Source organism: Pseudochaenichthys georgianus, chromosome 8 (assembly GCF_902827115.2).
Source record: "Pseudochaenichthys georgianus chromosome 8, fPseGeo1.2, whole genome shotgun sequence".
NCBI classification, from domain to species: Eukaryota; Metazoa; Chordata; class Actinopteri; order Perciformes; family Channichthyidae; genus Pseudochaenichthys; species Pseudochaenichthys georgianus.
In genome coordinates, this window is record NC_047510.2 from 30,800,080 (window position 1) to 30,814,801 (window position 14,722).

Here is a 14,722-nt window from a genome sequence, read left to right on the forward strand (position 1 = left end):
GTCCTTCTTAAAGGTCCCCTATTATTCTGTTTTTCATCAATATATCACAGGTCTCAGATTTACACAGAGCCTGTCTCTGATTGGCTGATACACCAAACAGATCATTGCAGCATTACCCATAATCCCCTCTGTTTCAGCCCTGTTTCCAAAGTGCTGATTCTCTGTCTGTTACTTTAGATGAAAATAAAGAGCCCCTCCCCACGCCCCTCTGAGAGACATTTGGGTACAAAGAACACAATGGTGCTCTAGAGGAGATTCAGGTGATAGGGGGGGGGGGGGTACCTTGGTTGCTGATTGGCTAATGGTTACACAAGACAACACATCGTTATGACATCACAAAGTGGCCAAAATCTGATCAGCTCATTTTCAGACAGGTTTTTATAGAAATGGATCAGGACAAAAAGAGGGGACACATGTTGATGTAGAAGAGACATGAAGAAGAGGGGACACATGTTGATGTAGAAGAGACATGAAGAAGAGGGGACACATGTTGATGTAGAAGAGACATGAAGAAGAGGGGACACATGTTGATGTAGAAGAGACATGGAGAAGAGGGGACACATGTTGATGTAGAAGAGACATGAAGAAGAGGGGACACATGTTGATGTAGAAGAGACATGAAGAAGAGGGGACACATGTTGATGTAGAAGAGACATGAAGAAGAGGGGACACATGTTGATGTAGAAGAGACATGGAGAAGAGGGGACACATGTTGATGTAGAAGAGACATGAAGAAGAGGGGACACAAGTTGATGTAGAAGAGACATGAAGAAGAGGGGACACAAGTTGATGTAGAAGAGACATGAAGAAGAGGGGACACAAGTTGATGTAGAAGAGACATGAAGAAGAGGGGACACAAGTTGATGTAGAAGAGACATGAAGAAGAGGGGACACAAGTTGATGTAGAAGAGACATGAAGAAGAGGAGACACACGTTGATGTAGAAGAGACATGAAGAAGAGGGGACACATGTTGATGTAGAAGAGACATGGAGAAGAGGGGACACATGTTGATGTAGAAGAGACACGGAGAAGAGGGGACACATGTTGATGTAGAGGAGACATGAAGAAGAGGGGACACATGTTGATGTAGAAGAGACATGGAGAAGAGGGGACACATGTTGATGTAGAAGAGACATGAAGAAGAGGGGACACATGCTGATGTAGAAGAGACATGGAGAAGAGGGGACACATGTTGATGTAGAGGAGACATGAAGAAGAGGGGACACATGTTGATGTAGAAGAGACATGGAGAAGAGGGGACACATGTTGATGTAGAACAAGTGGATTTTGCACAATAGGTGACCTTTAATGTCCTCAAACTCGTTGTGTGTGAATACAAGTTTGCAAGAACATAATGCAATGACAATGTCTCCATGCGTTCACACGTTCATCAGTACCACGAGCTGCAGGTCGCGGCTCCTCATCACCGCCATGTTCTTCTCCTCGCTCAGCGTGGCGTACCTCATGGCCAGTTTGTAGTTCTCATCCTTCACTCTGAGCAGCTCGTCACTGTAGCTGTTTCTTTCCTCTCTCAGCTTATTGTTCCCTGGAGACACATGTTGAGTCATCAATATGGTAGACATGAGGGTGTTGAGCAAGAATTGCGAAATCCATGAACATGTTATTCTTAGACAAACAATAGTGTCACTTTTCATGGCAGTTTTTCCACCTTCCCTTCATCTAGCTTAAGTTGGCCATCTGACACACTGCTGGCAGATGTAGCTATTTAGCTTGTGTTAGCTAAAATAACAACAAAGTCATTCTAAATCCACAAACTAGCTTCTGTAAATAAACACAAATGCAGGAAACTAAACTTGTTAAACTTGATTCCTTCACTTAAAAAGGCTCTTCATGCTACCTACCTGGTTCTCAAGTGCCGACCCAGTCTCACGGCATTTCGTGTTACAGTCACAAAATGTATTGAATCCATTGATTCGTGTTCACCGACATGATTTTTGCATTTTTTTCGATTTTAAAAGCAATGTATTTCTATTGGTAGTGTGTTTCGTGCCTGCACCACGTCTTTTTGTCCAGAAGCTGTGTGGTTCATAAAAACATTTTCTTACTCAATATCTTAAGCCTAACCCTTTTATGTTAAATTGTATAATGTCAGAGTTTTTTTGCCGTCCGCGAGGAAAAGAAATGGCTCAGAGCCTCAGAATACTAATTTGTTATTATTTGGTGCAGTCACGAAACATACTACCAATAGAAATACATTGCATTTTAAATCTGTATTTTTTTTAAATCTCTTTTTCCTTCAAAGTTGTTATTATTTACATTGCTTTTAAAATCGTTCTGTGTGACACGAAAAAAACGCGAAAATTGTGTTGGTGAACACGAATCAATAGATTAATTTCGTGACTATAACACGAAATGCCGTGAGACTGTGTTGCAAGTGCTAGTAGTGTTAGCCAGCCTGTGTGGTTTTGTTCCCATTTCAAGACTGTCGTGAGTTATTAAAATGTAAGAAAGTAGCAGTTGCTCTGTGGTTTTTGACCCCCAGATAGGCAAACGTTTTTTCACTGCTATAAGTGCTAACATTTAGCTTTTAATATTGTGTGTTTTGTTATCAGGGGAAAGCCTAAATTGAATGTGTTCATGTTCATGCACAATGAAGCAAATAACATTATGGTTATGCTACAACAGAAGGAAAATTCTGTTTTCAATAAAGCACAAAGCAGAACGTAGCGTATGGTAGGCTAACAACTAGCGAAGCACTTCAATACGTAGCTAACAGAAGGCTACTAATAGCTCCAAGGACAATGGTTCTTGTGCAATAACATCACAAGGGGACAGTCTTAAAGTGCAAATGACCACCAGGATGCACTGTGTTCCCATCACTCAAACCTCTTGCAGAGGTCATCTATTAGTCACTTGACCACATATCTTTTTTTGTGTGAATGCTAATGCCGCCTGACGCATCCCCAACGAGGACTGAAAGGAAAACATGTCATAGGTGCCTGATGTGGTGGCTATTTTTAGTGTCAGCGCACCAATGAAAAATTATTTTGTCATGACAGTCTCGAACATTTTAATAGCCCAAAATATACATACAGACTGATGTAAAGACTGAGCACTTTAACCTTATAGCGAAACAGTGTCTAAGATTTCTCAAAGGCACCCAGACCAGAATTTACTATAAGAGAAGTTAATTTTGGCAACAACACTATTTCCAGAGAATTTCAGCATTTGTTAAAACTTGTTCCAACAACACAGGACATGGTGAAACATTAAAACCTCTGTGTCCTAGTTTACTGAATAGGCTATTGTAGACAATGATATTGACTACCTAGGCTTGCAAAACCCAACTGCCGTGCAGAGAGCAGGGTAAAAGAAAAAAGCAATGTGGTGGGGGAGCAGTTTCAGTATGGTTTGGAATCAATGATCAACCATTTGAAACACTATTGCGGTATTTCTACTGAATAGCACGGCTCTACAGACCGCGTTGATGTTCCACTGCGTGATCAGAACATATTTAAAATAAAATAATGTTGGGAAAATACTGAACTTTCATTATCAGAGTACACATGATAACAAAGACCCTACGTAGCTGAGTACATGACAGGATGTATGATTAGCTAGAAGAGCGTCAGGACTGTTTTAGGCATATGATAGCTATGTGATTAACATGCTGATTCAGCCCCTATGGAGAGAGACATATGACAAGCATGCTCATTTCTGACGTGGAGCTAATCTGAGCTAAACATTGAATACTGCTTTGAACCGGTATTCCTCCATCTTGTGACTGTGTGACTCCCTCTCTTGTATACCAGCATCTGAAGGACACGGTTCAGGAACTAGTTGTCCCAAATGCTCTGTATGTGACGACTACTTCCACTCTTGAGAGGATACTAAATACATGGATCCTGATTATTGAAGCTCAAGCCGGTGACGAGTGATATCTTTCGAACAAATAAGATGTCTTTTTTACTCAGTTGGACGGCCTGGAGCTCCTGATTGGTCAGCCTGAGCTTCTTCTGCTCGTCCTCCAGGGTGCAGTTCTTCCTGCTGAGCTCAACCTGCTGCAGGGTCTTCACTTTGGACTGCTGCTGCAGCTTCATCACTTCTTCCATCAGGAACTGGGTCAGACCCTCTTGACCCTCCTCGACTGCAGCGAGGGGGCAGGCGAGAAGAAAAGGAGTAGAAAAAGAGACATCACACTATGGTGTAAACATATTTTCATCTCTAGTGTAATCAGGCTTGAGGAGTAACGGATTACATGTAAGGTCATCAGGATACTAAAAAAAACTATTCCATTACAATTATATATTTTTTTAAGTAATCAGATGACTGCTACATTTAAAAAAAAAAAAGATTACTAGCAGGATTACAGTGGTACAATACATGTTATAATAAATATCGATATATTATAGGTAGACGTACTGAATTACTTTTCATTATGGTTTATATTTAGGCTACTTTAATTCTTCTGTATTTGAAATCCATGTCTTTTTAAAGCAGTAGGTGGACACCTGATGTATTCAACACAAATACAGTCTGTGCTTTTGATGTATTACGCTTGAACAGAATTTGTAAACTATTACTTTTACTACATTTTGTATATGAAATATCTTGGTTTCTTCTTTTCTAAGGTTGCATTGTTACATCACTTAACGAAAAAAAACATCTTAATGATATTCATTTTCTCTTATATTTATTTGCATTGCATTTGATATTGAGTTAATCCAAAAGTAACAGAAGGTTATATTACGTTCATATTTTGATAAGATTATGTTAACGATTACATTTCTTTACAGGTAACTAGTACTTACGTACACAACATTTTTAAGAAGTAACCCTGCCAACTGCTTTGGATACATGATGTCACGTTCTTCTTAAAACCAGCAGAACCAGATCAATATAAACTGTTGGTAGGTTAGGCTGTATTGCCTTCTTCCTCATTGCGTTACTTTGGGCAAATGTGCAGTTGTCCTGCACCCAGAGGCGTGTGTCTCACCTACGATGGTGGAGAAGCGCCGCGTGGGTTCCTTCCCCGTGACCAGCTTGTACATTTCAGGGTAGTAAAACTCGAGACTTTCCAGAAAGGCCACATAGCCCCTCTCTCCTTTATTGTGCAGGATGTCGAGGAGACGGCCTGATAGGATAGGATTGATGGACATGATTGAAATTCAACACACAGAAAAACAAATGCACACTGTCTCTGTCTGAGAGAGGGAGGAAGCTATTGCATGACACACAACATGATATTAAATAAACTACAAAAGCTCAATCAGTGCAGTGCAGATCCTCCCAACTTCCTTACAGACATAAAAGGAAAGAAAATGACAATTATGTATCTTGTATGGTGCCCAAATGTAGTGGATGATTACATATTGAATAGGGTTGGGCAATATATCGACATTATGTCGTTACTGTGAAATTAAACTGGAATCTACCCGATGTTTTAATTATATCTACATTATTATTATTGTATCTCTTGTATAAATCTTTGTGAAAGCACCAACAGTCAACTTTCCAATATTAACGCCATATCGTTCGTTATCGAGGTATGTGATCAAAATATCATGATATTTGATTTTTTTCTCCATGTCACCCGGCCTTAGCTATAAATGTCAATTCTTGAGTCACGAAGAAGGTCAAAATGTGACCTGGAAATATAGGATTTTCTTTGTATTGCCTATAGCAGTGATTCTCAAATGGGGGTACGCGGACCCCTGGGGGTACGTTGGGGTACTGCAGGGGGTACGTGAGATTTAAAAAAAAAAAAAAAAAGGTTAATTAAAAAAAAAAAATTAGTAAAATAAGTTCAATAGAAAACACAATTTTATATAAAACATTCCTAGAACCACCAAGGGGGTCCTCATATAAACATGTCAAATGTGTGTATTGTATTTTATAGTTTTTCACAATAACATATTACTTAAATTGAAAAACTCCTTGGAAAAATCTGTTTTATAAAAGTGTTATGTTGTTTTTTTTAATGCATAAAATGAAAATATCCTTAGTTTGTTGTAATGCATACCACGAAGGAGGTAATACATCACACACTGAGGGAACTTCACTATATTGTAATTATTTGTATAGGCTTTTTCGATCAAAAATGTTCGGGATCGGTCAGGGGGTACTTGGCTGAGAAAATGTTTCGAAGGGGGTACACTACTGAACAAAGTTTGAGAAGCACTGGCCTACAGCAATGCATCAGTAAACAATGCTAAAGAATCAACACTAGTCTTTAAAAGCCAAGGAGATGCTGACCTGGATTTATCCTATGTGTACAATATGATTGTAGATATATGCACACTTTAGTTTGCAAAGGTGAAATCTTGTTATAAGAAACAAGGTGTGGGTTATGAATTGTTTTGCTAAAATATGTGTCATCTGGTTAAGGTGACTGTAAAAGGTAATAAAAAAGTTGGTCACAAAAAACAAAGTGGTGAATCACTGCAACCATAAGAGGTCTTGCGTCATAAAGTGAGAAATGAGTAAAAAAAGATGGGCTCAGTTACAGTAGTATAACATATTTGCTGAAGACACATGAGGAAACACAGGCCCACAGGATAACATATACAATCAGGAAACACCACAATGAACACACACACACACACACTCATCTGTTTGCAACTCACATATATCATATATATCAATACTCCAAATACTATAGTCAAAGTCAAAGTCAACTTTTATGTCAATCTTACTCAGAGAGATCGAAATGACGTTTCCAACAATCCCTAATATAAAGTTATACAATATACAGACATGTATACAAATATGTATATCCTACATACACAGTCAACAGACACATTTACACATATGTACACATTAAGATAAAAATCTTAGACTATTCTGCACAGTTTCTATCATATTCTGTTTCTACTATATTCTATTTTATTTTATTTACTTGTACTATTTTATCTGTTTTATTGTGTTGCTCTGTTGGAGGAGCCTGTGACCTAAGACCTTCATTGTCAGAACTACACTGTAGCTATATGCACACATGACAATAAAAGCCTCGAAACTTGAAACACACACACACACACACACACACACACACACACACACACACACACACACACACACACACACACACACACACACACACATACACTACCTACTTGTGCGGTTTGCTTTGGAGACCAGCAGCATGGAGTTCAGGATCTCGTCCTCGTCCTGCTCGTCCAGGACTTTGCACTGCCGGAGGTACGGGGTCAGCTTGGCCGGGGAGATGGTGCGACACAACTCGTACCGTCTACACTGCGCCTTCTCCCACAGCGCCTCCACGTCGCCGTACGTCCCGTTCTCCATCTCTCACACTCTGAAGAAAGGTAGTACAAATCAATGTGTGTGTGCATCTATGACAGGGGTGTCCAAAAGAAATGACCAAATGTGGCCCGCAGGCCATTTTGAATCGGCCCTCAGCTAATTCAAATAGTATAATGGAAATGTGGCCCACAAATGAAACTTGTACTTCCTAAATATATATGTACAAATATAATACACAGTATTCACGTCATCCCACTTTCCACATAAATTCAAGATGAAAACATTTTCTAACAAATCTAAGTTGATGAGAAAAAGCCCAATAAGTTATTTACATAACAAGCCTTCATATGTCCTCTTATGATAAGCAATCTGTGTTAAGGGATGAGCTGCAAACAAGATCAATGAAACCCTACGGAGAGCTGTGTGACGGAGGCTGTTTTCTTCTTAAAGCATATTCAAGTATCAATCACAATTTTCCTACAACTTATAACTTAACTGATAAGTGAGCGGCACAGCCCTTCATATATTTTTATGGATGTGGCGCTCAAGGCAAGGCAAGCTTATTTATATAGCACTTTTCAACGCAAGGCAATTCAAAGTGCTTTACAAAAAATGAAAGAGATTAAGCATTAAAAAAGAAAAGCTAATAAAATAAACATTAAAAGGAAAATGGATAAAAGTTACAGTGCAGCTCAGTGAAAAAGGTGTGGACCCCCCTGATGGCATTGTATTGTACTCAAAACAGATAACATGGCTGCCTTACACTCGAGCATTAAAGGTCAATGTTGCTTGAGAATTTGCGACTGACGTTTTCTGATGTTTATCTCTCTGGTACACAATGTGAAGAAAGCAGAAACAAAGACGTCATTTTTGCAGGAACCACAATCAAATCTTATGTCACATGAGGTTAGTTGTCTGCAAGACTAATAAGGGAGATCAAAACAAAAGCAACATCGGCCCCAAAACAATCTGGCATGATTTCTTTTTTGAGCTATGCTATTTCTAAGGGCTCATCCTGCCTCGTGGGAAAGCAGCTCACAATTACAAATGTGTTGACGTATTTGTATGTAAGTCGTTATTTAGAATTGAAAAAAAGTCATTCTTTTCTAAAACAATTAAGTAGTTTATTTTAGACAAAGTCAGTTGTTATTCGTGAGATAAATAAGTCAATATTTTTAAATAATGACTCAGTTTATTGAAAAATGTAAGTCACTATTTTCTATTACTAAGTCATATTTTATAAATAACTATTTGTTGTGCACCGCCAAATGTGTTAATGTGTCATGTTTCATGTTTATTTTGTATTGTTTTTCACTTCCTGTTTTGTTTTTGTCACGTCTCACTTCAGGTCCCTTGACTCCCTTTCCCTATGTGTTCTCCCGCCCTCATCGGCGTAAGCCCCGCCCCTGATTGTTTTCACCTGTGTCTTGTTGTTGAGTGTTTACATTCCCCAGTCTCCCAGTGTTCAGTGTCCGTTCGTCCTGTCCTCATGCCAGAGCTCTGCTCTTCAGCGTGTGCTCGTTTGATTCAAGCCTATTTTTGCTCCTGAAACTTATTATAAGTTTAGTTCCTCGCGTTGTGAGCGATTTTCTGTTGTACCTTGTTTAAGCCTTTTTTGTCATCTCGTAAGAGTGATTTTCTTTTGTTACCTTGTTGTACATTTGGCTCCCGGGTCGTGCATTTGAGTCCTTATCCTTGTGTAACCAAGTTCTTAAGGTTATATTAAACTACGTACTTTCCATCACATTTGTCTCGGCTTCCTTAGAGATAGCATTTAACTAGAAATGAGATGCCTCTTATGATATGACACCGATTAATTATTATCTGCAGCCAACACACACACACACACACAACAGCACACACCAACATGCACACACCAGCGTACGGCTCTGCACATCACACAATCCCCACTTCTGCGGTTTCTCTTATAAACAACATCAACTTTAACCAACGACGTCTTTCCATTTACCTCCTTTTTTGTATATTTCTGTATTTATCGTCCTCCCACTCCCACTTGATTTCCTCTCTCTTATCGTATCATTCACACATATACACCCACGCACACGCAAGCACACACACTGCCTTTGCATCTCCAGGATTTGCATGCCGCCTGGTCTCCTGGATTCTATCCTACAATCCCACAGTCCCGCTTTGTGACTTGCAGCCTACAGTTATGCAAATCAACGCTATCTCGTGCCTTATGTAAACAAACACAATGAATTACACGTTTGCATGCAACTGTCATCGGCACCGCTCACGTGGAAATGTTCACTTGTTCAGACTCACTGTTAATCTCTTCACTTCCTTCATTTGTATCACTCAATAAGCAGTATTTGTATTCCACTGCATATTATTTAATTTAAGTTTCATTAAGTACCGTACATTCTGTTCTTAATTTATCTTTTTGACTTTCACTTTCAAAATTCTCTTGCACTATTTTATTTTATTTATTTTATTTATTTTATTTATTTTATTTATTTTATTTATTTTATTTATTTTATTTATTTTATTTATTTTATTTTTTATTTTATTCATTGTATTTATTTTATTTTATTCATTGTATTCATTTTATTTATTTTATTTATTTTATTTATTTTATTTATTTTATTTATTTTATTTATTTTATTTATTTTATTTATTTTATTTATTATTTTATTTATTTTGCATGGCTAGATGAGTCTGAGACATAAGGAGGACATATTATATTAAGCTCATCTTCAGGTTCATATCAGTATGTAGTGTCTCTACTGTCTCCATGCTTTAATGTTCAAAAAGCTCTTTCTTTTCTAATACTGCCTGTGCAGCAGCACCTCTTTTCACCCTCTGTCTGAAACCAGAGCCCAGTCTGCTCTGATTGGTTAGCTGGCCGGCTCTGTTGCGATTGGTCAATCGCTTAGAGATGTCCTGCCCCTTAGCCTATCACGTACAATGTGTTGGAGCGCTAGCCAATAGAAACACAAGTGATACATAGTGACGTTATGGAAGTAGACAAAGTATCCGTAAATGGAGGGTTTTCAGGGGGAGGGGGGGGGGCTTTGGGACTTTGGGAACTTATCCTTTGCAGACCATTTACATGCACACAAACACCAACACACTACAGGAAAGGGAAAACCCCAAAGCATGATTGGGCCTCTTTTAGATGTTCCTTGAAGAACCTACACTGACAATAGAGCCTTTGAATCTGTGCAGAAACAGACCCATGGTTAAACTCTCACTAAATCTCAAACCTCCAGATCAGCTCACTTCATGACTCTTCTCCATATTTTATGATACATCTTTGAGTATTTCGACCATCCGCCAGTCAGACATCGACATCAAGGATAAGCTGCTTTTCAAACGCAGACAGAAATATCTCACCCCTCGACACTTCTGTCTACAGTGTGTGTTAAACTCCTGCCACAGTCACAGCAGAGGATGAGAACCGCAAGCGCTCACACCAACACACACCCTGCAGAAGAACTACACAGTGCATGCACACACACTCAACACACACACACACACACACACACACACACACACACACACACACACACACACACACACACACACACACGGACCCCTTCAGTAACCACATACAGGTTTCCTCTTCTCTCTTCTCTTATTTTTGACTTCATTACCGAGAAAGCTCATCCTTGCTTCCTCCTTTTCAAACCAGATGCGAGTACAATCTCTCTTCCTCTATTCTGCTTTAGTCCTCGCACTCAGACACTTTTCTTTATAGTATTGTGGTCGGGGAGTTGTTTTTTTTACAGTGCATGTCCTCATATTTAAACTTGTATTTTCCCCTTTCTTTAGGGGCGTCTGCAGACTTTAAAAAAATCAGACACAGCTACAGTACATACTGACTCGCAGGACTGATGCAACGAGCAGGGTGCTAGAGATAAAGGAAACAACCACGCAACCCGTATTTAAACTGTGTGTCTCCTTAAAACACCATTAATATCAACATTAGTTACTCTGCTAAGTGCACATATTTAAAGTCATGTTTAATTAATATCGTATATTAATGGATTCCTGTTCAATAATAATAATAATAATAATGGGTTCCATTTATAAAGCACTTCATATTTGATTTCAAATCCCGAAGTGCTACAAGCAGTGAGCATGAACAGTATAAATAAACATTACACAACACGGTAGAATTAATAAAAAGCAAAACAAAAATAAAAAATGAATAAAAGGGTGATAAAAAGGTCGAGGCAAAGGCTCTTTTGAAGAGATGGGTTTTGAGGCCTTTTTGAAAAGCCTCCACGGTGTGTGGTGCTCTCATGTGGTCGGGGAGAGCGTTCCACAGACTGGGGGCAGCCGAGCAGAAGGCCCGGTCTCCCGTAGTACGGAGCTTAGTCCTGGGGGGTTTGAGGAAGTTGGAGTTGCTGGAGCGGGTGGTCTGCAAGGAGGTATGGGGGGTGAGGAGTTCCTTGAGGTAGGCAGGGGCAGTTCCATGGACACACCGGTGGGTGAGGACGGAGACCTCGACTTCCTGTTTTTGTATTGTTAAATGATTGACTTAGTTCATTAACGGACAGACTTCGCTCAGAATAAAAGAGAATATCTATAAATAATCACATGGGAAATTAGGTTTCGTTGCACCATAATGCATATGTATATAAGAATGTATATATTGATGTATAAATGTGCAGTAAAAGTCCCATCAAATACAATAATAGTAGTTATTTAGCAGCATAATTTGTTTACGACTAGAATGTTTGCAACAGAGACATACGCCACAGTCCCTCCATGTTATTATTGCTTTTCATTTCTCGGTCTACATTTGATTTACACCTTTACGGTACAGTTAATCAAGCCTTCTTAAAAAGAGGCAATAGGTTTTGTGTTATTGTTTTAAGAGGAGACTTTAGAGTAGACTTAAACGTTTGCTACTTTCTGTTGGAGATGAATGAATGAACGTCCTCAGGGTTTGGTGGAAATGGCCCTTATTTCCATTGACTTTCCTCTCAATGCTGATTGTATTATCCCAGCTTATCTAAATGTCTTCTTATGGACTTCAGGTGTAAACACAGATTTTCTTGTGACAACTCTATTAATTTCATTAACTGACTTCGACAAGTCCAAATGATTCGAGTGGAGTTACGAAACACATTTCAGAAGAAGGTTCTTAACTTGGTTTTCTTTTGTAATACCAGACTTGTATGGACTTGTCACTGTCAGACAATGTATCTACTAAATACAATCCAATGAACCTGCAGGGACTCACCCTGCAGGTTCATTGGATTCTTAGACAACCACAACTATGTTCTACACACACACACACACACACACACACACACACACACACACACACACACACACACACACACAGCTAATGATGTTAGTGGGTCGCTCACACACAGCGAAAGTAAATGAGTTACAATTTAAGTGAAATCCAGCTAACTATTGACGATGTTCTAAATATCTGCAGCACATCAATGATCACATCTTTCAGGGGGGTAGATATTTGATTTGGGAAGGAAATAAGGGTCAATGATCTTATAAAGACTCTCCCATGTTAAGGTTAGTGACCTCGAATAACTGAAGTATACTTAATAAAGTGATTAATTCAGCTGTTGTTAACCAAAAATGTCAAAGTTACTTTGCTCTGAAATGCATTTAATTTGTAATACTCTGTACTTTAAAGAGAATCTATCAAGCTTTTTGGGAGTTTCCCTTTCCTGATGTGTGTTATATGGGTTTTAGTGCATGTAAATGGTCTGCAAAGGCTAAAATCCTAACGATTGGACTCCCAGGGCCAATCATTATTGGCTAGCATGCAACACATCCAACACATTGTACTACGTGAGGGGTTAGGCTAAGGGGGCGGGACATCTCTAAGAGGTTGACCAATCACAACAGAGCCAGCCAGCTAACCAATCAGAGCAGACTGGGCTCTGGTTTCAGACAGAGGGTGAAAAGAGGTGCTGCAGCACAGGCAGTATGAGAAAAATAAAGAGCTTTTTGAACATTAAAGCATGGAGACATGTCGCAGGAGAGGCATGAAATATTTGTGTATCTTGTAAAGTTTCTGTACAATGCATTCATTCTTTCTAATTCTAGATGTTAGTGATATATATTGTAAATACTTGGGCCCCTATTCTAACGCTGCGGATAGTTTGTCAGGGTGTCCCATTTCCTCTCCATTACATCTTAAGGTTGTGTTTTAAACTGTTTGTGTGAATGAATGAATTGAAGGTTGAAAGTTGGGGTGGGATTGGCTGGTGGTTGCACTGATGGTCAGATATGATTGGTTCAGGTGTACCAACCACCATAGAGGCTCCATTGTGCGGCAGAATAGCTGAAGCTTATAGAAATGTGATCCGGGGCTCTGTCCATGCAGAGAGAGGAAGGACAGATCGGCTCTTAGAAAAGCTGAGATATGCAGCTGTATAATTTACACAATAAACACAGTCTTTACTTTATTTGCATGTACAGAAAAAATGGTAGTTATGATGGGTTTTATTTTCCAGTAAGGACATTATGAATAGACTGCATTTACATCCTGAATTGTATCATCCTATTTAGCGTTTTCTCTTTGTTTAAACATATGTTAGTCTACTGAAAGAATGCTACATTTGTTCAGCATCTTAAGTTCAAGTTTTACTTAAAATTCAACGATACAGAGATGACGAAAGTACACACATCCTTTACTCAAGTAGAAGTACAGATACTCGTGTTTAAAAATACTCTGGTGAAAGTAGAAGTACTGACTAAACTTATTTACTCAAGTAAAAGTAAAGAGGCTTTGAAATGTACTTCAATAAAAAGTACCCATAGCTAGCAGCTGTTTTAAAGAGTACCTGACCTCCCTTTATATTAACAGAACAATAATGTCATTGTTAGCTGATGAATGTTTCCATGCTGAACAACGGCAACATGACAACGTTTCCATTGGTCCCTCTTCTTTAGAGAAGACCAGGAAGTGATGGATACACGGATCGTGTTCAAATCAATAGGCACGCAATGACTCTAAAGAATAATGATCACGCACCAAACACACATTCAGACTAAAGGAACCAGCTGTTTGGGAAATGAGAGAAGTAGAAAGTACAGGTATTTGGGTTCAACATGTAAGAAGTAGAAAGTACAGGTATTTGTGTTCAACATGTAAGAAGTAGAAAGTACAGGTATTTGTGTTTAACATGTGAGAAGTAGAAAGTACAGGTATTTGGGTTCAACATGTAAGAAGTAGAAAGTACAGGTATTTGTGTTCAACATGTGAGAAGTAGAAAGTACAGGTATTTGTGTTCAACATGTAAGAAGCAGAAAGTACAAGTATTTGTGTTCAACATGTGAGAAGTAGAACGTACAGGTATTTGTGTTCAACATGTAAGAAGTAGAAAGTACAGGTATTTGTGTTCAACATGTGAGAAGTAGAAAGTACAGGTATTTGTGTTCAACATGTAAGAAGCAGAAAGTACAAGTATTTGTGTTCAACATGTGAGAAGTAGAACGTACAGGTATTTGTGTTCAACATGTAAGAAGTAGAAAGTTCAGGTATTTCAGTTC

At 38.9% G+C, this 14,722-nt stretch overlaps 1 protein-coding gene across 1 annotated transcript in view; it reads right to left on the bottom strand.

Moving 5' to 3' along the window:
• Positions 1-14,722, bottom strand: part of card11 (caspase recruitment domain family, member 11) — a 41,933-nt gene that overhangs the window by 20,587 nt on the left and 6,624 nt on the right. Inside the window, exons 2-5 of the mRNA XM_034089562.2 lie at positions 7,075-7,274; positions 4,959-5,096; positions 3,933-4,109; positions 1,399-1,547 (exon numbers count right to left, since the gene is read on the bottom strand). Of these exons, the coding sequence (XP_033945453.1) occupies positions 1,399-1,547; positions 3,933-4,109; positions 4,959-5,096; positions 7,075-7,264 (654 nt within the window). The 5' untranslated portion in view covers positions 7,265-7,274. The remainder of the gene's footprint in view (positions 1-1,398; positions 1,548-3,932; positions 4,110-4,958; positions 5,097-7,074; positions 7,275-14,722) is intronic.